The following is a 23,727-nucleotide window of genomic DNA, read 5'->3' on the forward strand; positions in this document are numbered from 1 at the left end:
TACTGTTTCTATCGGGCGGCACGGTGGCTAAGTGGGTAGCACTGTTGCCTCACAGCAAGAAGGTCCTGGATTCGATCCCCAGGTGGGGCGGTCCGGGTCCTTTCTGTGTGGAGTTTGCATGTTCTCCCCGTGTCTGCGTGGGTTTCCTCCTGTCATGAATGTAACCAAAGTGTAAAAACATGATGTTAAAATCCTAATAATAAAAACAAACAAACTGCTTCTATTACATGTACCAGATGCACAATTTGCACATACTGTTTTTCTGTTGCTTACCAAATGCTGTATAAATGCAGCTTATTTACCTTATTTACTTAATTTGTATTAGTTTCTCTTCTTTTGCTTGTTAAACTACATGGAGACCAATGATTTCCTTCGGGATAAATAAAGTATCTATCTATCTATCTATCTATCTATCTATCTATCTATCTATCTATCTATCTATCTATCTATCTATCTATCTATCTATCTATCTACCTACCTACCTACCTACCTACCTACCTACCTACCTACCTACCTACCTACCTACCTACCTATCTATCTATCTATCTATCTATCTATCTATCTATCTATCTATCTATCTATCTATCTACCTACCTACCTACCTACCTACCTACCTACCTACCTACCTACCTACCTACCTATCTATCTATCTATCTATCTATCTATCTATCTATCTATCTATCTATCTATCTATCTATCTATCTATCTATCTATCTATCTATCTATCTATCTACCAATACTGTACCAATGCCAATTTAATAAACTAATCACTGTCTGTAGATGAGTTAGGTAAACAGCTGTTATACTGTTTACTATTAAACGCAACAATAAATCATGAATTCACATTGATGTATAGGTTCGTATTCACAGCGGTCACTTATACCCTCTGAAAAACGAACCCTTACCTTTTGAACTGAATTTTTATGACCGCGTTCAAACAAATCTGGATCACACGAGTGCCACACCGCCATTAACAAGGTGTTAATCACGTCTTTCGTGTCAAAACATTTGATGTAAGATAAGCCTCCGGAAGGAATTGACTAAAATTAGCGGTTAGTTATTAATGGCCATGTCCGAAATACATACTAGTGTACTAAATAGTATGCTGTACTAAAAGCGTAGTTCACTTTGATGGACGTGTACAATAAACACCGCGTTCGGTCCTAATAAATAAAATGTGCGTTCATTCAGAATTCTTTCGATTCTAAATTCTATTTTTCCCATTATTTATTAATAAGAATTAATAATAAAAAGCGAAGTAAAAGCAATTTGTAATTTTTGCCGCGTTATATTGACCTGCTGCATTGTTTGTTGTTTTACAAACCAGAGGCGGGATCCGTTTAAATAGGCCGGCTTTTCATATACAATAGCTAGGTGCTAATTAGCACGTGTTTTGTTGATTGTGACTCTTCAGTATCCTTTGATTAAGGGCTGTGGCATCCGCGCGAATTACAAGTTCCCCCGTATTGACCAAAGGGACTCTGGATAATTGACAAGGGAAGGGGAGAAGACTGGATCATATCACACAAGGGATCCATTCAAGCTAATTTGTTGGTGTGGTTGGGGGGGGTGTACAGACAGGGGGAAAGGAATCGAACTTACAGCATCCTGATTGGATAGTGTTTTATTATCAAAACAACCAGACTGCACAATCAGTGCACCATACTATACTGTCCTGATGGATTTAGACACAGTACTGTTAAAAAAGGTGAAACCTTAAGTAGACAGGGGTCCCAAAACTGTCCAGGGCTTAGCACAGGGTTCATATCATGTCTTTCCATACATGGTACGGCTCTCTGTGAGACCCCATCACTGTCAGGTGAAAAGATGCATCCACTGCATGTGTTTGAGAGGGGGCATGTGATAGTCTTGGTTCTTCTTGGCCAGTGTGTGGGTGGTACAAGTGGCAAGAAACTTACAGAATCCTGATTGGATATTGTTTTATTATCAAAACAACCAGACTGCACAATCAATGCACCATACTATACTGTCCTGATGGGTTTAGACACAGTATTGTTAAAAAAGGTGAAACCTTAGGTAGACAGGGGCCCCAAGATTGTCCAGGGCTTAGCACAGGGTTCATATCATGTCTTTCCATGTGAAAAGATGTGTCCACTGCATGTGTGTGAGAGGGAAATGTGATAGTCTTGGTTCTCCTTGGCCAGTGCGGCAAGATAATTGCAATAGGGAAATTGGCAATAATTAGACTGAGCGAAACATGAGGGAAATAAAGCTATATAGGTAAATCATTGGAGCTATGTTGTGAACTGTCACTGTACAGTACTGCTTATCTAAAAAAACCTAGGCATGATCGATTTATATAGTTTTCATGTAAGAGTGATAAAAGAGATTTCATACGTACATGTGCATGTTTGTAATGAACACTTCTCTGGCATATATAATGTACTATTAATTTCAGGTAGACTCTTGTGCACATAAAATACTTCAGAATCACCTTTATTCGCCAAGTATGTTTACACACACAAGGAATTTGTTTCGGCTGTTGTTAGCTCTCTACAATTTACAAACAATACAATATACAGACAAGACTATATGTAGACAATGTACAAATGTACATGTTCAGCAGAATTTGCATATGTACAGAAAATATAAAAATAGCATAAGATAAGTATAAAGTAAAGTAAGATGCAGTTACAGTATTATACAGCATGTATAAAGTGCAGTGTGGCATGTAAACAACAGTAAACAGCAGTTCAGTTTTAGTTATTAATGAGTTTGATGGCATTTGGAAAAAAACTAAAGGTATTAAGAAAGAAAATGGTAAAAAGGGTAAAAAAGACATACCCTTGTGGGTACCAGCTTAATTTTATTCTTTTGTATTTTTGTACTAAAAGCATATGAAAGTTTAGATTAGTTATTTGGTATTACCGGGCAGCGTATTTAAGGCTGCAGTGATTTTAAATTTAGTGAGGCTGTAAACTAACCTAAATATTATTAAAAGCATGTATTATTAGTTTATTATTTAGTATGAGGTAATACATCTGAAGTACCAATAAAACATGAACCCAAATGGAAATTAAAATAAATTCTGACAAAGTACAAAAAGAATACCTGCATCTCCAGAGGTAATATGCTGCTTGACTTAAATCTGTATGTGTTCCATTCGTTTTTTTTCTCAGGCCACAGGCAAAATTTGTAAAAGCCTCCAACAAGCTCTCCTGGTCTGTCTGACATCTTAAAGTAAATAGAGGGGCCAATACACAAACTCAGACAGTGGCCCTTCAGTGCCACTAGCCCCTTTTCTTATGTTTGTGTGACCAAACAAGGCATAGCAAATTTGGCAATGGAATCAGATGATCACCAACCTGTGAAGAGCTCCCCAATCCACATCCACTGGGCCTCCCTGGATTAGCTGTCTGTTTGCCTAATAATTTTAATCTTGGGATGTAGAAACAGGGGTGGGAATCTCTGAATAAACATCTGACTCCCTCCATTCCCTTCAGGACTCATCATATAGTGATGGGTCTAATGGTTAATGTTAATCACTAAAATTGGTTGTCAGACACATGAAATAAGATGGCCGTGTTGAGTGACTCTTGCCAGACTAGGAATGTTTTACAATGTTCAGGGGAATGTACACAAGAAGAACAGGGGCAAAATTAAAGGTTCACTTATGTCAACAGACTTGTGATGTTGAATTGCACTAATACACAAGTGTCAGACAGATTAAATTCTATGCACACATGTTAATTATCAGTTATATTATATAAACAAATCAGAGTTTTTTTATATAGTGAAGAGAGAAATATTGTGATGTGTCTAACATTACACCTCTGAACAATTGTTTCTAAATTCCCTACTTAAGAAAATCAATTAAACTCATTTTTAAATGCATTATGGCTTAGTTGTAACAGGTGCAATTGTGCAAAGACAGTGTACATTGTGCAAATTGATGTTTACATTTTTGCCTGTTTCTGTAACTTTTCTGTATGTAATTTTAATAGTCATTATTTGGTCATTTAAGAAAAATATAATAATTCAGTGAATCAAAAAGATTCTGGTTTGCAATTAAGACTCTTTGCACACCCTGCTCCACCCCACCCCCTGTCAACCCGTGAACAGTTGGGGGTCGAGCAAGCATTTAAAGTGCGAGGCTGGCTGTCAGAGCGTCAGTGCTTCACTTCTACTCTGGGCTACACGGATCAACAACTTTTGCCATGGCATCTCTGCTCGCTTCGTTTCTTGCCTGTGTGCTGTTTCTTGCGTTATCGGAGGCATTTACGCACAACGACATGAAGGATGTCATGCTGAAAAAACTGGGACTAAGTGAGGTTCCTCAGATACACAAGAGGGATCTGGAGAACCTGGTGGTGCCAGCGCACATCAAGAGCAAGTACGCGTCCATGCTCAAGCTCCATCATGAGAGGAGGCGTCGCTCCCTGCCAAGTCTAGCTGGCATTCTGAGGGGCATTCCTGGTAATGCTGGTGAGTTTGCATTTCTTTACATCACTTTATATCTATTAAGGACATGATAGTAGTAGTAGAACTTTATTGTCACTATAAATTGTCACTTTATTGTCACTATAAATGATCGGGGCGCATACTGTACATGGAATATGGGTCAAAAAAGTAATGAGCATCTATTGTCTAATAAAAAGTATATACAGGGAAACAATCATAATCTATTTAAAATAATTTGATTTAGAATTACAGTTTGCATAACAAGCATGTAGCTGCAGTGTGATATTGCGCAATTACACAGTGACTAAGGCTCAATCCCCACTTTGTCTGTCTGCTTTTACCACAACCCCCCAAAATACGCGACAGAATGTGGACTTGCTACTTGAATAAATGCCAATGAAACTATACCCAGCTGGTAGCCTAGTTAAGTCGAATCAATTTCCTGAATCAGCTCAGGTTTCTGAATCGACTCTATGTTTCTAAAATATGGATTCAAAGAATCGACTCATTTTTTGAATCGACTCACATACCTGCAAATTCTCCCTAAAACAAGATGTGATGAATACATTGCATATTCCCTTAACTCACTAATTCACCCACTTACCGTAATTAGGTCCAAGTTTCTTTTTGTACAGTGCCCCCTGTGACAACCAGCTTGGCCCCCCCTACGGCCCCCCCTAGGAATACAGTATATGTAACTGAAATTGAATATGAAAAAGAAAAGGACTGAATAAATGACATTTAAGCAGAGCAAATGCCTTAAATGGTGATTCTTTGTTGATCTGTTTACATCAAAATAAAAAAAAATATGTAGACTGAAAACTGCATAAATAAAATGTTGAATTCTATTGAATCCACAATGCACATTTGGGCAGGAAGTAATTGGCCCCTCTAACATAGCCTCTGGCCCCTGCCTGGCCCCCCCACCTCACATGGTCTAGAACCGCCACTGACTGTAGTCACACTGGTATTTTGCATTATTAACAATACATCTATGTTTTTTCTTTTAGATATTTCTGGGGAGTTTGTATACTCAGATGCAGCTCGTCAGCGGGTTGTGTTCGAGATGGACTCGCGGATTCCGGACAACAGTGAGGTCACCATGGCCGAGCTCAAGTTGTACCAGAAAGCACCACACAAGCATTCCATGCCTGAACGAAAGAACCAGAGACCAGTAAACAATGCTCGAGTGAGCATCTACTGGGTGGAGGTGCTGGAAAACGGCTCAAACCGCACTTCACTGGTCGACTCTAGGTATGCCAAGATCACATGATCCACATTATACTTCATTATATATTAACTTTCAGCACTGGCTTGTTTTCTTCGTAGATGCTTATGGTTATGTCCACTCTTTGTGTAGGTTGATTTCCATCCATGAGAGCGGCTGGAAGAGCTTTGATGTAACGCAGGCTGTGCACTACTGGTCCAAGAGTGAGCGCATGACACCTATGCATCTGGAGGTGTGGATTGAGGGTGAGAGACCTGGCAGCTACGCATCGGAAATGGCCAAGAGTGTGCGCTTTACCACGCAGGAGTCAAGTGACAACACACTGGGCAAACCTGAACTCGTCCTCTACACACTCAACCTTGAGGAATTTGGGTAAGAAGAGCTACTTAACTAAGAATAAACAAAATGAAATGTCATGTGTGATCACCTAGTATACAGTATGTTAATTTTATATTTAGGTTTTACTATAAATATTTATTACAGTAAGTTAGGTCTATTGGCAACTATGCCATGTACTATCTAAATAATTAATGCTTGTAGTACATTTACATAATCTAATTAAACCTAATAACATTATTAAAAAACGTATATGTTGCTCCTAGTTTTTTTGGTGGTGTGACTAGTGCCACTACAACAGGTTTTATGGTGTTACCATAAGTGGTGGTAACACCAACTTTGGTGACAAGCATCCTAGCTATTAGGAATATAGAAACACAAAATAATTACATACATCTTTAATTGTATTACTAATATTTTAGAGTAGCATAGTATACAGAAATATAAAATATTGTATTGCAGTATGAAGTAAAAAAAAAAAGAATATTAATATATTATATTATGAATAAAAAGTTGGTTTTTTTTACTGTCTTATGGCTTATATCTTATCATAATATTAACCATTTACTTTATTTCCTACAGTTCCCATGGAGACTGTGAGCCAAACAAGAGCAAGAACATGTGCTGTAGAGAGGAGTACTTCATCAATTTCCGTGCCCTCACCTGGACGCAGTACTGGATTATCGAACCTGCGGGCTACCAGGCGTTCCGTTGCACTGGCGGCTGCAGACAGCCAAAGCACAATGCATACACCTATGGAGAGAGGAAATGCGCAGTGGTAGAGAGTGCCCCACTACCCATGATGTACCTGGTTAAAAAGGGAGACTACACAGAGATTGAAGTTGCAGAGTTTCCCAATATGATCGTGGAAAAGTGCGGCTGTGCGATGGACAATATTTCAGTAGTGTAACTTCTAACCCCAGCCTTCCAGAAAAAATGCAGTACTTAAAGCCGATCATTTCATGCAAGGCATTTCTGACGAACTCTATCTATTGTCCTGGCTTAACTGCCTCAAGCACTTTGAATTTATGTAGTTTTTATATATTTGGTGTTATAATATGTAATTATTATTATTACTAATAATTTTATCATATTTTTTATTTTTGCATTGACAGCCTATGTGGCATCACATGAAAGTTTGGAATTAATTACGAGTTATATTTTTGACGTGTAAATATAATTGCATGTTTCACTGTTGAAATATGAAGTAAACTATTTTCCACTGATATCTGACATGTGTGTGTGCTGGTGATGTTCATTCAGATGCTCAGCCATGGTTTGGTTATTGCAGTGTTTGCTAGTCTGCAGTTCAGACTGTCAGTACACAAGTCAGCCACTGCACTGTTTACTCAGGTTTGAATACACTACCTACACTGCACTGCATACACATACATTACCGCCAGCCGTTCCTACAGCTACACAAAAGCCCTTTCTCACATTGCACAATGAAACCTTAAAGCAGTGTTTGGAAATGGAAATGGTGTTCAGAATGCTCTAGTATTTAAGTGGAAAAGAATTTGCAACACCATACCAATGGCAAACACAGGTGAATTCTATACAATTGTTAATTAACAGCAGGTTTTAGGCCTTTTTAAATATCAGGTGCACCCTATGGTGCAAAAACTTTTTCCTGATAATCATTTTTTTATTTTATTTAATAAATTTTTTATTTGTATAGTGCCCCCCCTCTTTCTTCTCCCACTTTAACGCATCCAATTTCTACCCGTCAATCATCCTCTGACTAATGCTGGTCCATGCTCCTGATTGGGGAGGACGAGGCTGCTCCACACCCCCTCCGTGCACAGCAATCGAACATCTTATCACCTACACTTGACGAGTGCAGTGCAGTACAGCCACACCCTCTACCGCACTGCTTTCCCATCTCAGTGCAGACGCCACCAACCAGCCAGCAGAGGTCGTATTCGCACTAGTCTGAGAGAGAGTCCCCATCCGGCTTAGTCCCGCCCCTATCTGAACAACAGGTCAGTCGTTCATGTGGCCGCTTAGCCTCAGCCGACAGGCAGAGCCGACATTCGATACAATGTATTCGAGATCTCAGCTCCGGTGAACAGCGCGTGTTTTTACCGCTGGCCACCTGCGCGTGGTATAGTGCCTTTTTTACCTAAACATTGTATTAAAGCAACTTTACAGAACCCAGTTCCTGTTGAGCAAGTCCAGGGCAACAGTGGTCAGGAAAAACTGCCCAAATATTACAAGCAAGAAACCTTAAGAGGAACCAGACTCATGAAGGACCCATCCTTCTTTGGTGGCCTAGAGAATAATTTGAATGAACTAGAACCATAACCCAAACATATCAAATTATTTCCAACAAAAGTTATAACAAGTAAATACATACAGCAGGAAGTCCATCATTTGGTTCAGTCTGTGGTAAAATAAAGTCTTTTGGTGAGTTCTGGACATTATGAGTACATACTGTACATGGTAGATTTCTATCATATCCAGCAGGAACAGCATTGTTGAGATTAAAAAAAGTTTATGTCAGAACCACCTTAAGGTAAAAGCAGATGATGTAGTTAAAATGTGATATAAAATCATTAGTAGTAAGATGTCAGTTCTGCAGAGAATTGCTTGATACTCCGGCACCCCTAATTATTACAGAATAATTAAAAGGGAGAACTAGGCGGTACCACAGCAATGAGGGCTCTCATTGGACATCAGCACCGTTAACAACCTGAGATGTATGAGAGAGGCAGAACAACAGCAAGCTGACATCCCTGATCACCACAAATCTCTTTGCCCTTACACTGCCAAGTTCTGCACATTTGTCTATAGTTAGGGTGGATAGTCCCGGTCCTAGGAAGTGCAGATTAAAATAGATTTATTTATTTATGGACTTACTGTCCATTTTATCAGCTTTACTTACCATATAGAAGCACTTTGTAGTTCTACAATTACTGACTGTAGTCCATCTGTTTCTCTGCATGCTTTGTTAGCCCCCTTTCATGCTGTTCTTTAATGGTCAGGACTCTCCCAGGACCACTACAGAGCAGGTATTATTTGGGTGTTGGATCATTTTCACTGCAGTGCCACTGACATGGTGATGGTTTGTTAGTGGTGTCAGATTTTAGCTCTCTCATTATATTTTTAATTAGGTTGAGATCAGGACTCATTGCTGGTCTGTTTAAAATAGTTTATTTTCCCTTCCTTACCATTGTTGTGTTATTTTGGATTTGAACTTTGGGTCATTATACTGCTGTAGGATGCATTTTGTTAGACTCAAACCTAGTTTTTTTTTTTTTTTACACTTGGGAGCACATTTAGCTAAAAATTATAACATTCAAGGCCTCCAGTCCCAGTGGCAACAAAGTAGCCATACACCATTTTTTTGTTTTGTTTATGCATTTTCTTCCCTTTTTTTCCCTTTTAGCTAGTCTAATTGCCAGATTGCGTCATGCTTCTTCTACTCCAATTCCGATCCTGATTGAGGAGAACAAAGCTAACCCACGCCCCCTCCGACACGTGGGCAGCATGCTGTATGCATCGTATCACCTACACTTTAATGAGTGCAGTGCAGCTCAGCATTGTGTATGGAAAGACACACCCTGAGAGCACTCTTTCCTCATCTCTGTGCAGGCACCATCAATCAGCCAGCAGAGGTTGTAATTGCACCAGTCATGGGAGAGAGACCCCATCCGGCTTAGTCCTGCCCATATCTGAACAACAGGCCAATCGTTGTTCATGTGGCCGCTCAGCCCTAGCCGGCAGGCAGAGCTGAGATTCAAAACGATGTGTTCGAGATCCCAGCCCTGGTTCCAGCGTGTGTTTTTACCGCTGCCCCACCTACAACAAGTTTTTGTTATTTTTCTGTCTTGTGCTTTTCTGTATAAAACATATGAGCTTTCATATAGCAGTTTTACAACTTTATAGTTAGTAGTTATTAGTTAAGACTTTATTACAGGAGATAGTTTACATGAAAAACTTAATATTTAGAAGAGAGAAATGATATTAATCAGCTGTACAAAAAGAAAACCAAAAGACTATCTAGTATGATAAATATGTTAGTATCTTGCACATCTAAAGAACTAGTAATGTTGAAGTGTACATTCGCATTTTGGAGCAACATATATTACCATCTAGACTTTTTCAGGGATGTCGCTGCTTGTTCCAGAAAGACAATGCCAAGCCACATTCTGCATGTTACAACAGCATGACGTTGTGTGTCAATGCTAGAGTGGCCTGTATGCAGTTCAGACCAGTCTTCCATTATAAAAGTAGGGCAGTTGTAGCCTATTGGTTAAGGTACTGGACTAGTAATCCAAAGGTTGCTGGTTCAAGCCCCACCACTGCCAGGTTGCCACTGTTGGGCCCTTGAGCAAGATCCTTAGACTGTATACTGTCACAGAACTGTAAGTCGCTTTGGATAAAAGGGTCTGCTAAATGCCTAAAATGTAAATGTAAAAGTGTATCATTAAAGCACAATATGAAACTCCAGACTAAAAAAATCAGCTCTTAAACTATTACAAAATTTTACTAAACAAAAGTGTCACAACACTAATAAATACATTCTTTTCATACATTCATTCATACATTCTCCCAACTTTTGTGGTTTGAACTGTAGATTGTTTGTTTATTAGAATTTTAACCTCACGTTTTACACTTTGGTTACATTCATGACAGGAACGGTAATTACTCATTACACAAGAATCATCAGTTCACAAGGTTATATTGAACACAGTCATGGACAATTAAGTATCTCCAATTCACCTCACTCGCATGTCTTTGGACTGTGGGAGGAAACCGGAGCACCCGGAGGAAACCCACGCGGACACGAGGAGAACATGCAAACTCCACACAGAAAGGACCCAGACCGCCCCACCTGGGGATCGAACCCAGGACCGTCTTGCTGTGAGGCGACAGCGCTACCCACTTAGCCACCGTGTGCCGCCCCTTGAACGGTAGAAGTCAAAAGTTTACATACACCATAAGGGGCATATATGTAACAGTGATCTTACATTTTTGGCATTTAGCAGACACCTTTTATCCAAAGCGACAGTAGTGACAGCATACAGTCCTAGCACTTGAGGGTTAAGGGCCTTTCTCAAGGGCCCAACAGCAGCAACATGGCAGTGGTGGCCACGTAAAATGAGAGCGGGGTCAGCAGATGCTGAGGTGCATAGTGCACAGAGGTCACCAACTTTCTACAGAGCAGCCAAGCCTTACATCACCCCTAAGCACAATGCAAAGCGTTGGTAGCAGATGCAGTAGTGTAAAGCATGCCACCACTGGACTTTAGAGCAGTGGAGACATGTTCTCTGGAGTGACGAATCACGTTTCTCCGTCTGGCAATCTGGACGAGTCTGGCGGTTGCCAGGAGAACGGTACTTATCTAACTGCATTGTGCAGAGTGTAAAGTTTGGTGGAGGGGGGATTATGGTGTGGGGTCGTTTTTCAGGAGTTGGGCTCGGCCACTTAGTTCCAGTGAAAGGAACTCTTAATGCTTCAGCATACCAAAAGATTGGACAATTTCATGCTCCCAACTTTGTGGGAACAGTTTGGGGATGGCCCCTTCCTGTTTCAACATGACCACACCAGTGCACAAAGCAAGGTCCACAAAGACATGGATGAGAGTTGTGTGGAAGAACTTGACTGGCCTGCACAGAGTCCTGACCTCAACCTGATAGAACACCTTTGGGATGAATTAGAGTGGAGACTGGCAGTAAAGGCAGACGAGCAAATACGTTTGGCAATATAGTGTATTTGGCATATTCCATAATGTTCAAACTTTTTCCTGATTTGAGGTTGTAAAGTGACAATGTTTAATTTTTTTTACTACACAAGATGAAAATACATACTGCTCAAACAAGAAAACGTTTCAGAAGTTTATTAGTCTCAAGTGCAGTATCAAACTGACAAGTCAACATGGTTGGATAAAATGCCACAATACAAAACGTTAAATAAAGCAACAGTCACTCGATTAATAAATCTGCAGTGTTGCACATAACCAAGTCTGGAAAAACTTAAGTCATGCTCTTCATTATATATTCTTGCTGGGGACAAAACAAAAGGACAAAGGGACACAAGGTGGGGGAGAGCCCAATAAGGAAAATGTTCAGTGGTTAATCAATGCAATCTTTACACTTTTAAAGTCTAACCTTTTTGCAACACAGACCGGATTCATATAAAATATCATTTCAGACCGGCGGGGAAAGGAGGATTTAAAAATATTGCTCACAATGTAAAATATAAGCTTTAACTGCAACAAGACGCTGCTCCCACCTAGGAGTGACAATAATACCTGAAATAGAAGCAGTGATAACTGCCTTTCTAGCAATCTCTAATTATTAATTATTTGTGGCCCGGTAATAAATAGCTTACGGTGGTTGGTGACCACTGTATTAGTCAATAGTAGATGCTAAAAAACTAGTGAAGCAGAATATTGTCTATATGGTTTAACATGGCTGCAGCATATAATCCATATTTTGTAACCTAGTTTAACCTGCAGTGGCATTAAATGTTTAACACTACCAGAAGCAAAGAAACAGCTTGACATGATGCTCCTGCTTAAAAAACTGGCCAAATGATGAGAGTTCATGTAAGGGAAGACGACAACGATTTTAGCCAATGTGACGGTGGCAGGGCTGTGACTGGAATTAAATTTTATAATTAATAGCATTAAAAGAAATGCAGTATATACTTAAGACCAAAAAAGCAATACAAATAGTACAAAAGCAAATAACCCATTTATTGCAAACCTATGATGCAAGTGGTACATAATGGATTGCAGACAATAAACAAAGCTTAGTAACAACATCAGCATGAGATCTGTGAAGATGCCAAGTTACTACAATTACTAGAAATAGTCTAACAGAACACTCAAATGTGATCCATACAGCTTGCAAAATAATAATTTACACTGAGTAAGACATTTTACAAAATAAAATGCACAACTCTGAAATTAAGTAAAATCAAAAGCGTCCCACGCAGAACAAAACGTGGTTTCTCAATATCAAAACATGGGACCTGAAGAAAAACAGAAAATTTACAAAAGGGGAACCCATTATACATCTATGGGATACTTGTGGGTTTGTGGAATGTATGTCCCTTCAATTTCTTATTTAAAAACGTTTTTAAAAGAGGGTAAAAATGGATCTGTGGTTGCAAGAGGGGGGTATTTCCACAAGCCACCAGTCTTTAATGCAAAAGCCTGTTTAGTAATATCCTGGGTGGTACTTCTGACTCCATGGCTTCTGGTTCCAGAACTATGGGGGTCAAAACAAGATATTGCAGTCATGCAGTAATTCAGTATGTAATATAAATTCACATTAAGAATGAAATTGGTTTTACAAGACAAAATTAGTACACAAGCAATTTCCACAGTTTGACAGCAGACTGCAGATATTTACAAAGCACTTGTGCTTAAGTGCTGCATAAACATGGAAACTAGAAATTAAAACAATTATGTAAGCAGAGTTTAACTGGAATCTTATTTGGTTCATAAACAGTGAATATTTTAAACACTTAAGGCAGCTAAACAAACTTAACTCAATCTTATTACAAAACAATCTGAGTGGTTCTGGATTCTGCAGTAGGTATACAGCCAACTTGGCCCATCAGGCAAGTGCATCAGAAACCTGACCCCTAAACGAAAGCAGGTTAAGCGTCACAGCTACTATCTACTTACCCCTTGGTGCCAGCTCTGATTGAAGGCTTGAGCTTTATTCATGCCAAAGTTTCCATTTCTGTTTCCATATCCACCACGACCCTGCTGGTTTCCTCCATGCCCACGGAATTTCTGCAAGCACCAATTTACACCATCATTACATCAGACATTTGGCTCAGGTGGAAAGAATTCCACATAATCAAGTGAAATAACCGTTAACCAGACCCACCTGGCCAAAGTTGCCCCTGCTGGGTCCACCCTGTCCACCTCCACGGTTCATGGGTTTGCCACGGTGCATCGCTTCACCTCTGTGTGGTATATTGCCAATGCTGTTTCTGGCTGGTCCTCTGGGTGGCATCCTGCCGGGGGGTCCTCCAGAGACACGGCCGTAACCACCATGGCCTGGGTAGCCTAGGCGGAGAGGAGGAGGTGGCAGAGGGCGTGGAACTCTGCCAAAGAAGGGATGGGGCATGTGCACTAGAAAAAAAGTGGTTCAATTTTAAGTGAGTTTGTCTACAAGGGCATTCTAAAGTAGTCCAGTAGAACAGGAAAGCATCTAAAGTTGAGGTATGTCTGGTAGGTGTGTACTTACTTTCACCATAGTGTCCACGGTTCTGGTAACCTCTACGTGGCCCTGGGCCGCCACCACCCCGATGATAGTGGCCTTTGCCTCCGCCGCTTCTGTTGAAATGGCCTTTGCCTCCACTCCGTCCATACTGGCCCTTTCCACCTCTGTTGCGGCCACCACCTCCACCTCCCTTCTTGGATGAGCCTTGGTTAGCCTTCTTCTCTGGGGGTAGGGCACTCTTGCTCTCCTCCTTGTACTGCTCAAGAAGCTTGACAGCCTCATCCTTCTGCAGCTCTACATAAGTGACATCTGAGAAGCAACCACCTACTTCTGGCAGCGAGTATAAGCCTGTAAAGAACAAACGGGGGGGAAATGGTTGACAGTTAATGTGGATAGGTCATTTCTAGCCAATATTAACCTAGTCAATGCCATGTCACATTATGAATGATATTAAATGGCAGGAATGTTATATATGTTTTATTGGTTGTGATATATACATACACACATCGTCTTATTCTATTGAGAAATTTATTTCAATTTGATAATTATTTCTGTATTATCTTGCGAGTTACATATGTATTGGGCCATATGTAGTTTGTCTTTTACTGCTGTACTTTGGACATTCGTTCAGGGTGTGTTATGGTGATGGTACCTGACATTCTGCACAAAGTCTAGTTTTCTTCTAATATTAATTGTTGGTGTGTTCATCTGGAACGGCCTATTCTACATCTAGTGTATATAACTTGATCTATACAGTTTCCATAGTGTATATTTCTGATGTTGGGGTGAATCAAAACAAGAGAAGAAAGCCAATTTGACCACAGCTTTCATTTTTAGGCTGGTGGGCTTTAATTCTGAGAATCAAGCTCAACCGGATGCTGAAATACTTTACTGCATGAGGCTTCCAAACACTACTAACAAACAGGTATGGATTGGTATTTTTGGCCTTACCCTTCATCTTCAGCACAGCATGCTCAGGAACATCTTTGCCATCAGCTTCAACTTTCTTCTGGGACCTCTCCTTGTAGTCCTCATCTGTGGGCAAGACTATCACAGCCTTGCGCTGGAAGCCAGCAAACAAGCACATCTTTCTTCTCTGGGCAGCAGCAGAAATGTTGGTCTGGCAGGGGGAAAGAAACAGAAGGGTGAAAACAGCATGTGATGTAAAACATTGCTGTCTAATGAAAGTACAGTCAGTGGGCACTTACCTGATCAAAGATGTAGTTCCTTTTCTTGCGGGCAGCAATCTCAATAAACTTGCCAAGAAAAAGTGGTGCACTTTGAGAAATGGCAGCAAGTTTTGTTGTGTCTTTTTCCTGTCTCTTCAGGCTGGCAAGCTGTCAAGATAGAGCAAAACGTTCAGCCTCACATTCACACATGCAGGTCAAATCCCAACAGCAAACAAGCAAAAATGCACTTAAGACAAAACTCACCATCATCTTCTCAACAATGCTGTCAGTTCCCAGAACTGTATATTTACCAGGGTTTTCTGCAACATACTTATTCACCCATGTGGTCTTTCCTGATCCAGGCAGACCAACCATGACAATCACCTAGACAAAAATGTTTGGGAGATCACACAAATGTAATTCAATATGAATTTTTCTGAACACATACTTCTTTCCTAAGGATATAATGATGCACCACACATGTGCCACGATTTGAATCAGTTATTCATTAAGATGAATCAATATTCACTTTAAACAGCAGAGGGTTTTTTTGTTTTTGTTTTTAAACACAAAAAGTGAAACCAGCATTGTTTTGCATAGTTTGCACCTACCTCAGAAATAAAAGGACATTTATTATTTAGATAAATAAAAGCACAAACAATAGTTTATTTTGAAAAGAAATAAGGAAACTAATTTGTACTTAGTTTCATATTGTAATAAAAAAAGAAGAAATCGTATCGCGAATCGTATCGCATTGTGGGTAGAGTGCGTCGTTACATCCCTATTCTTTACACTAAACATTTTGAAACGAAGCAGTTTACCAAGCTACAAAATTGCATAACAAGGACCTAACATTACCTCACAGTCCTTTTTGGTCTCAGGGCCCTTTGGTCCACGAACACGGACATCCTCTGGGATCTGTTGGAGGAAGGTGAAGCCCTCTGGCATAGGGAAAGCAGGGGTCTCCTTCTGGCCAAAGTTGAACTCTACAGAGCAGTTGTGGCAGAGGACGTGGGGAAAGACAGTACGTCCATCCAAAGCCTCTTTACTGATCTTAAATGCCACACCAAGGTCCTTCCCATTCCTGAAGTAGGAAATTTCAACTTCATCCGCATCAAAATTCTGCAGAGGATCATAAGATAAGTACATTCATGCAAATATATTAAATAGGTATAGCCTTAGAAAATGAACTGCACAATTCTTACAATAGAGCAGCCAATGACATCATTTTCATCAAATTCCTCGCCATAGTCTTCAGTCTCACAATTCGCAGTCTTCTTCCCTTTGAGTCCAAAGGCATAAGAATGCTCATCCTCACCTGATGATAAACATTAGGTACGATCAGACAAATTCAAGCATCATTCTTGCGGCTAAAAAGCCTTCGCAAAAAACCAGAGCTAGCTTTATTAACAAATGTGTTTAAATTTGCTTTACACGAATCTTATCAAGCTTATTATCACAATCAAACCCAAGTTGATGTCTGCATGAACACTTACCCAGCAGCAGACTTCCATTAGCTAGTGACCATCCGATCTGCACGTCATGCACAACATTCTTACTCTTCACGTGCTTCACTGGGATCTTCTCAGTGACCTACAGATTTAAGAAATAAAAGGTTATACCTGGCATTGTTTCACTTTAGTTTAATAATGGCTTTTAAATGTAGAATAAGTCCTCACAGTCATTTCAAAGCAGGCTTTTCCCTGGTTTACACCATAAGAACCCCGGCCACCAGCCCACAGGTAAGCAAAGCTCTCCATGGTAAGAGAAGTGGCACTGTAGCGGTCACGGGACACTTTTAAGTGCAGGTCGCAGTTGTCTATACAAAAAGCAACGAAGAAACAAGTATAAGAACGGTAACTCATACATGGCCAGCAATATTTTTGCAATACCAAATGTAACAGGCTTGCACTACATGGAAACCTTTAATCAAGTGTTACTTACGGAGGTCCAGACAAACCAGGGTATCATCAAACTCCTCATCCTCCTCTTCCAGTGGTGGCAAGGGAGACTTGGCCCTGAAACATGGATTAGCAAGCTATTAAACACACGAGAACAGGCTATCCAAAAGTGGCTTGACTATGCCTTAGCTGTTTAAGACTGGCGTTATACTTGCTTGGCAATTATGCCTACTTAAGATCACTTTTTTGTTCATTCCGATTGAAAATGCACAACCTGAATGCCCGGGGGACATTCACATGTGTAACTTCCCACTAAATTGTATATTTATTTGTAGTTTTTTGGTTTTATACCATTTAGAATGTCAAATATGACAGTGCTACACCAATATAAGGTTAGCCAAATTGGTAACCTGTAAAATGACGTGCTATGCAAATTCGATTTGGCAATTCAAGTAAAAATTAACAAAAAAGGACTGAAGAAATAATTAAGATTCTTCTGGAATTGTGAATAATTACCATTGACTAAAATTAAGATATAAAACATGCCAAGATTACATGGATGCTGTATATATCTCAAGCATAAGGCCAGAAGTAGTTATGAAAAGAAGTTGACTAATGTACATTGATATTAGTCCAAAAATAACACTGGGGTACTTAAAAGCTCCCCAGTGCAATTATCTTCATACTGTACCTTCTGGAAAGATCAAGGCCAGTCAAAGGTTTACAGAGAAGTCCTCCAGTGCTTCAGAATCAAAATACAGCATTGTACTTACCTTTTTTGGGTAAAGTTATTTGAAGCATGTACACATTGACAAATACAGACAAATACAAAACAAAAAAAATCCATCTAAATCATTGAATGACCATGACTGGAGAACAGAGCAACCTACAACAAATCCTGCAAGAGAGCGACATTAACTCAGAGAAGGCAAGCTTACGTAGCATGCATACCACAATGGCACGAGTGCACACTGAAACGTCGCCCCACCAACCCCTCATGTTCATCACCTGCATGTGGCGCAGTACCAGAGAACACCCAAAGACATGCGTTCACTACATGAAACTGAAATCTAGACATAACGCCCACCTGCCCCACCCTCCTTGAGGCTTTTTAAAATGCTCCGCTACAAATCAAAAGGGTGTTTTCACATCTGTATGTGCAACAATGCCCCTGTAAACAATGTATGAGGAACAAAGACAAATAAATTTTATTTTTAAAGATATCAAATATCCATTCAATAGACAGACTGTGCAGTCTTTAGAAAAGTTACACAAAAGTACTGCAAGGTAAGGGTTTAAGGATGACCCTCAACTGTTTTACACTTTATTACGGAGGGTATTTGTATTATGTGGTGCATTGGCTTTTAAAGCCAACACATAAAAACTGGCGCTTCATGGATAATGAAGGCCATTATTTCCATCCTTACCGGCTGTATTTGCTTTCTTCAATAAATTCAAAGTAGCCCCTTCCATGCTCCTCTCGGCGTCTCTTAACACCCTTCTTATTCTTCTGATCAGCATTGTTGTCTTTGTCAGCATCTCCTTTGGGAATAAAACAAAGAATGATGAAATGCTCAGGCGTGATGGACCCTGGTGTTAAGGGTGGCCCACACGACCAGGGGATATGAGGCCTCCTCCCCACCCAGGTTACATTGAGTTGACCACCTTACAGGCAAAACAGGTACTCATGCTCTTGGCAGGCAAGCAGCCCATTCTGATGGAATGAACCAGACAAAGTTTAAAATAACATCTTAAATATGAGCAATGAGGAGAACGTTTGTATTAAAAGCGTGTCTTCTTTTGCTTCTTTTTTTTCCTGCTTAGAAAGGCTGAACACATACATCTTACCTAATTGCTGATCGTATTCTGCATTGACAATTTAAGTGCCAAAGCAAAATGTCTTGTCTAATGTGGCATCCCAATGGAAAAACTAGTTTAATTACCAAGATCAACTAAGAGCCAGTTAATAACAGAAACTGTGCACAATTCACCTTAGTCACCCAACCTTTTCCCCCACCTGCATCACACAGAACCCATTTATCATAAGCCTAAATAAAAGTATCATTTAAAATTCTCATCGATTACATCCAAAAGCAGTGTCTATCAGTATTCTCTACGTAAAGGTCACAGTATTCAATACAGGCTCAGTGTTCTATTGGATTTTTACCATGAAATTAGACAGAAGTCTAGAAATGCTTTGCACTATGCCATTGAAGGCTATTCCAAAGTACTGATTCCCAGTCAACTGCTTTGGTGCATTTGCATGGAATGCATGGAACACTGTGACCTTAAGTTATATAAACACAAGACGCTTTCTGTGCGTGCTCTTCGGCTAGATTTGCGCTTTAGAATGAACTACGGTTTTAATGTATTCGACGAAACGTAAACAATCTAGGTCGAAAACTCGTATTGTCGACAACCCTGGTAGCACGTGAAGGTAGCGTAAGTATCGCATCGTTAGCCATTAGCAATCGGTTCGTCTCAATCACGCTACACGTCTACTTAGTCGCAACTACTGTAAAATATAATATGTAAAATAAAGATACGTACAAACCGAAGCAATTACTACTTAATGTATATGCTTAAAAACCAACAATTGTAGGATTGTATTGACTAGAGAAGAACAAATCACCATTTACAGCCCAAACGAGGCGAGCTATTGTTTCGTGCGTGCGGCTAATTACTAGCCTAACTAGCTAGCATCATAAAACTTGGTGCTAACCCAAAAAGCTAATTCTAGTCAGATAAACAATGGCGACTACAGATAAACACGGCCTACACCGAAAGAATTGCATGTACAGAAAAAGACTAAGCCAACTAAAACTAAGCCAACCGAACCATTTTCTTTCTACTACAACCGAGCCAGGCTGATACAAAAAGCCGCATACATTCGCTGTAGCGCCCGTGCATCATAACCTTGCAGAGTGCCCTCAGGAAACGTTATAACGGCATTATAAATAACAAATCTGTCCCTGACACTCACCCTCTGTGGGCTGCGACTCTTGCTCACCATCTTCACCACCGAGTTTCTCATCGTCTTCATCGTCGTCTTCGAGCGCTTTGTCCATGTCAATGGCGGCGTCTCCATCTTCCTCCTCTTCGGCGGCCATTTCATCGTCCTGACCCAGATCTTCCTCTGCCGCTTCGCCTCCATTTTCCTCCTCGGCCTCCATGCTCTCTTCCACGGGAGCCTCTTCGTCCTCCAGCGCATCTCCTATATTTTCGGGTTCGACCTCCCCACCAGTTTCCTCACCTCCATTCTCATCGGCTTCTTGTTCTGGCTCCGCCACGGCGGCTTCTCCGGCTTCAGCCTCGGCATCCAGCGCGGCCTGCAGGCGGTCCATCAGCTCGGCCTTCAGGCCTTTATCTGAGAGCTGCCGCTTTTTTAGCTCGTCCTTCAGCTCGTTTACTTTCAGCTTCTTCACGTTGATTGTACTCATTTTGATACTTTAGTTCAATCTCAAGACGCCGAATAATTTATACTACCCGCTTATTATAAGAAATGAACGCTACAATGCTGATGAGGGTTAACAAAGAGCCGCCTGCTTGTCGGTCTGCTGCTCCAAGCCTCGTCTCTCCTCGACAGCACTCCCGCTTTTACAGCGCGGGGAGGAGTCACGTCCACCTCCTTTTATACCTGCTTTAGTGACGTCATCCCAGCCGGCAAGCTCAGTTCCTCCAGACATGATGAACGCTTCTCCACAACTACATCGTTCGTACAGGCCTGGTGTACGAATTTTACACTAAGAATTATTGTAAGCAGGGTCAGTCGTACAGTAGCATTTGTAAGCCGAAAGTGTAGGACTCCAGCAGTAGATTTTAAGACAAATTCTTATCCAAGACAAAGCCCTGGAAAGACTGGAGTATGAGCTGGAGGTGGTAGCCAAGAACACCTTTGTCCAATCCACCAAGCAGCACAAGGCTTTTTTTTTAACAAATTCTATTGCAGGATGAAGCCCCTGTTTGGACAAAATCTTTTGTTATTTTAGGCTTTTATTTTATATTTGTTGACTAACTGAAGATCCTCTGTCCATCTTTCCTCCTTAGACCCTTCATGGATACTGTTTTTGTTCCAAATCATGCTTTTTGTTACAATCACCTGTTTACAATATGTAGTTGGAACGCGTTGAATACATAAAATGCATGAATGGAGATAAACACCAATCAACCCTAACATTAAAACCACCTCCTTGTTTCCACACTCACTGTCCATTTTATCAGCTCCATTTACCATATAGAAGCACTTTACAGTTTTACAATTACTGACTGTAGTCCATCTGTTTCTCTGCATGCTTTGTTAGCCCCCTCTCATGCTGTTCTTCAATGGTCAGGACCCCCACAGGACCACTACAGAGTAGGTATTATTTGGGTGGTGGATCATTCTCAGTACTGCAGTGACACTGGTGGTGGTGTGTTAGTGTGTGTTGTGCTGGTATGACTGGATAAAACACAGCAATGCTGATTGTTCCTTGCTGGACTGAGAACAGTCCACCCACCAAAAATATATCCAGCCAACAGCACCCCGTGGGCAGCGTCCTGTGACCACTTATGAAGTTCTAGAAGATGACCAACTCAAACAGCAGCAATAGATGAGCGATCATCTCTGACTTTACATCTACAAGGTGGACCAACTAGGTAGGAGTGTCTAATAGAGTGGACAGTGAGTGGACATGGTATTTAAAAACTCCAGCAGCACTGCTGTGTCTGATCCACTCATACCAGCACAACATACACTAACACACCACCACCATGTCAGTGTCACTGCAGTGCTGAGAATCATCCACAACCTAAATAATACCTGCTCTGTAGTGGTCCTGACCATTGAAGAACAGGGTGAAAGCAGACTAAAAAAGGTATGTAGAGAAAGAAATAAACTACAGTCAGTAATTGTAGAACTAAAAAATGCTCCTATATGGTAAGTGAAGCTGATAAAATGTACAGTGTATGTAGAAACAAGGAGGTGGTTTTGATGTTATGGCTGATCTGTGTAGGTTATGGAAATTATAAATTATAGTCCTTTATACTACATAATATGGAATATTATTGTAGGGGTGTGGTGAATACATTTACATTTACATCTTCAGCATTTAGCAGACGCTTTTATCCAAAGCGACTTACACAATGAGCAATTGAGGGTTAAGGGCCTTGCTCAAGAACCCAACAGTGGCAACTTGGTGGTGGCAGGGCTTGAACCGGCAACCTTCTGTTTACTAGTCCAGTACCTTAACCACTGAGCTATCACTGGCTATCAATAAACTCTCATTTACAAAAGTAATGCACATTTGAGAATTCAGTGGTGTAACAGGCTTAGGCACTGGTCCATAAACAAAAAAGCATATCATTAGATTATAACTGTACAAGGGCATGTACACCAAGAAAAAAACACAGACATGTCCAGTTATGTCTGTTGGGTCTCTGCAGTGGTGGGCTAGTGAATTAGACTGCTGTACCAGTTATACATTTCAATCCTAATGGGAATAGTCTGTTCCACAATAAGGCTGTTCACTTTCCAGCTTTCAAAAACATGCAGAAAATAAATTTGCAAATGAGTAATTCAGCCATAACATTAAAACCACCTCCTTGTTTCTACACTCACTGTCCATTTTATCAGCTCCACTTACCATATCGGAGCATTTTGTAGTTCTACAATTACTGACTGTACTCCATATATTTCTCTACATACTGTTTTAGCCTGCTTTCACCCTGTTCTTCAATGATCAGGACCCCCACAGGACCACCACAGAGCAGGTATTATTTAGGTGGTGGATCATTCTCAGCACTGCAGTGACACTGACATGGTGGTGGTGTGTTAGTGTGTGTTGTGCTGGTATGAGTGGATTAGACACAGCAGCGCTGCTGGATTTTTAAAATTCTAGTAGACACTCCAACCTAGTTGGTCCACCTTGTAGATGCAAAGTCAGAGACGATCGCTCATCTATTGCTGCTGTTTGAATTGGTCATCTTCTAGACCTTCATCAGTGGTCACAGGACACTGCCCACGGGGCGCTGTTGGCTGGATGTTTTTGGTTGGTGGACTATTCTCAGTTCAGCAGTGCCAGTAAGGTGTTTAAAAACTCCAGCAGCATTGCTGTGTCTTATCCTGTCATACCAGCACAACACACACTAACAGACCACCACCATGTCAGTGTCACTGCAGTGCTGAGAATGACCCACCACCCAAATAATACTGCTCTGTAGTGGTCCTGGGAGTGGTCCTGACCATTGAAGAACAGCATGAAAGGGGGCTAACAAAGCATGTAGAGAAACAGATGGACTACAGTCAGTAATTGTAAAACTTCAAAGTGCTTCTATATGGTAAGTGAAGCCGATAAAATGAACAATGTGTGTAAAAACAAGGAGGTGGTTTTAATGTTATGGCTGATTGGTGTATTAACAAATTAAATAAAAAAGTGTGTGGCTATGCTAACATTAGCTAGTTAGCATAACAGCAATGTTATTATGCTCTACAATAAAACACAAAG

At 40.6% G+C, this 23,727-nt stretch overlaps 2 protein-coding genes across 2 annotated transcripts; one reads left to right on the plus strand and one right to left on the minus strand.

Annotated features, from left to right (window-relative positions):
• The first annotated feature begins 4,178 nt into the window (after nucleotides 1-4,178).
• Nucleotides 4,179-6,896, plus strand: lft1 (lefty1). Its single transcript, XM_063001242.1, has 4 exons — nucleotides 4,179-4,446; nucleotides 5,433-5,676; nucleotides 5,783-6,022; nucleotides 6,569-6,896. The coding sequence occupies exons 1-4, from the start codon at nucleotides 4,179-4,181 to the stop codon at nucleotides 6,894-6,896; spliced, it is 1,080 nt and encodes a 359-aa protein (XP_062857312.1).
• A 5,772-nt stretch (nucleotides 6,897-12,668) lies between these two features.
• hnrnpub (heterogeneous nuclear ribonucleoprotein Ub) lies at nucleotides 12,669-20,838 on the minus strand. Its single transcript, XM_063002051.1, has 14 exons — nucleotides 20,229-20,838; nucleotides 18,673-18,787; nucleotides 17,289-17,362; nucleotides 17,024-17,163; nucleotides 16,841-16,937; nucleotides 16,550-16,662; nucleotides 16,203-16,466; nucleotides 15,609-15,728; nucleotides 15,384-15,512; nucleotides 15,127-15,295; nucleotides 14,200-14,523; nucleotides 13,837-14,084; nucleotides 13,629-13,739; nucleotides 12,669-13,206 (listed from the first exon to the last, which is right to left on the minus strand). The coding sequence occupies exons 1-14, from the start codon at nucleotides 20,683-20,685 to the stop codon at nucleotides 13,156-13,158; spliced, it is 2,412 nt and encodes an 803-aa protein (XP_062858121.1). The 5' UTR covers nucleotides 20,686-20,838; the 3' UTR covers nucleotides 12,669-13,155.
• Between the last annotated feature and the right edge of the window lie 2,889 nt (nucleotides 20,839-23,727).

Source organism: Trichomycterus rosablanca, chromosome 9 (assembly GCF_030014385.1).
Source record: "Trichomycterus rosablanca isolate fTriRos1 chromosome 9, fTriRos1.hap1, whole genome shotgun sequence".
Classification (NCBI taxonomy): domain Eukaryota; kingdom Metazoa; phylum Chordata; class Actinopteri; order Siluriformes; family Trichomycteridae; genus Trichomycterus; species Trichomycterus rosablanca.

What these genes read in the sequence shown, in the direction of transcription:
- lft1 (XM_063001242.1), top strand. Translation starts at nt 4,179, where the DNA reads ATGGCATCTCTGCTCGCTTCGTTTCTTGCCTGTGTGCTGTTTCTTGCG. An exon ending in GGGCATTCCTGGTAATGCTG is followed by an intron (nt 4,447 to 5,432) that starts GTGAGTTTGCAT and finishes TTTTTCTTTTAG; the next exon opens with ATATTTCTGGGGAGTTTGTA. An exon ending in CTCAACCTTGAGGAATTTGG is followed by an intron (nt 6,023 to 6,568) that starts GTAAGAAGAGCT and finishes TATTTCCTACAG; the next exon opens with TTCCCATGGAGACTGTGAGC.
- hnrnpub (XM_063002051.1), bottom strand. Translation starts at nt 20,685, where the DNA reads ATGAGTACAATCAACGTGAAGAAGCTGAAAGTAAACGAGCTGAAGGAC. An exon ending in AGACCAAAAAGGACTGTGAG is followed by an intron (nt 15,729 to 16,202) that starts GTAATGTTAGGT and finishes ATTTTTGTCTAG; the next exon opens with GTGATTGTCATGGTTGGTCT. An exon ending in TGCTGTGCTGAAGATGAAGG is followed by an intron (nt 14,524 to 15,126) that starts GTAAGGCCAAAA and finishes TGTTCTTTACAG; the next exon opens with GCTTATACTCGCTGCCAGAA.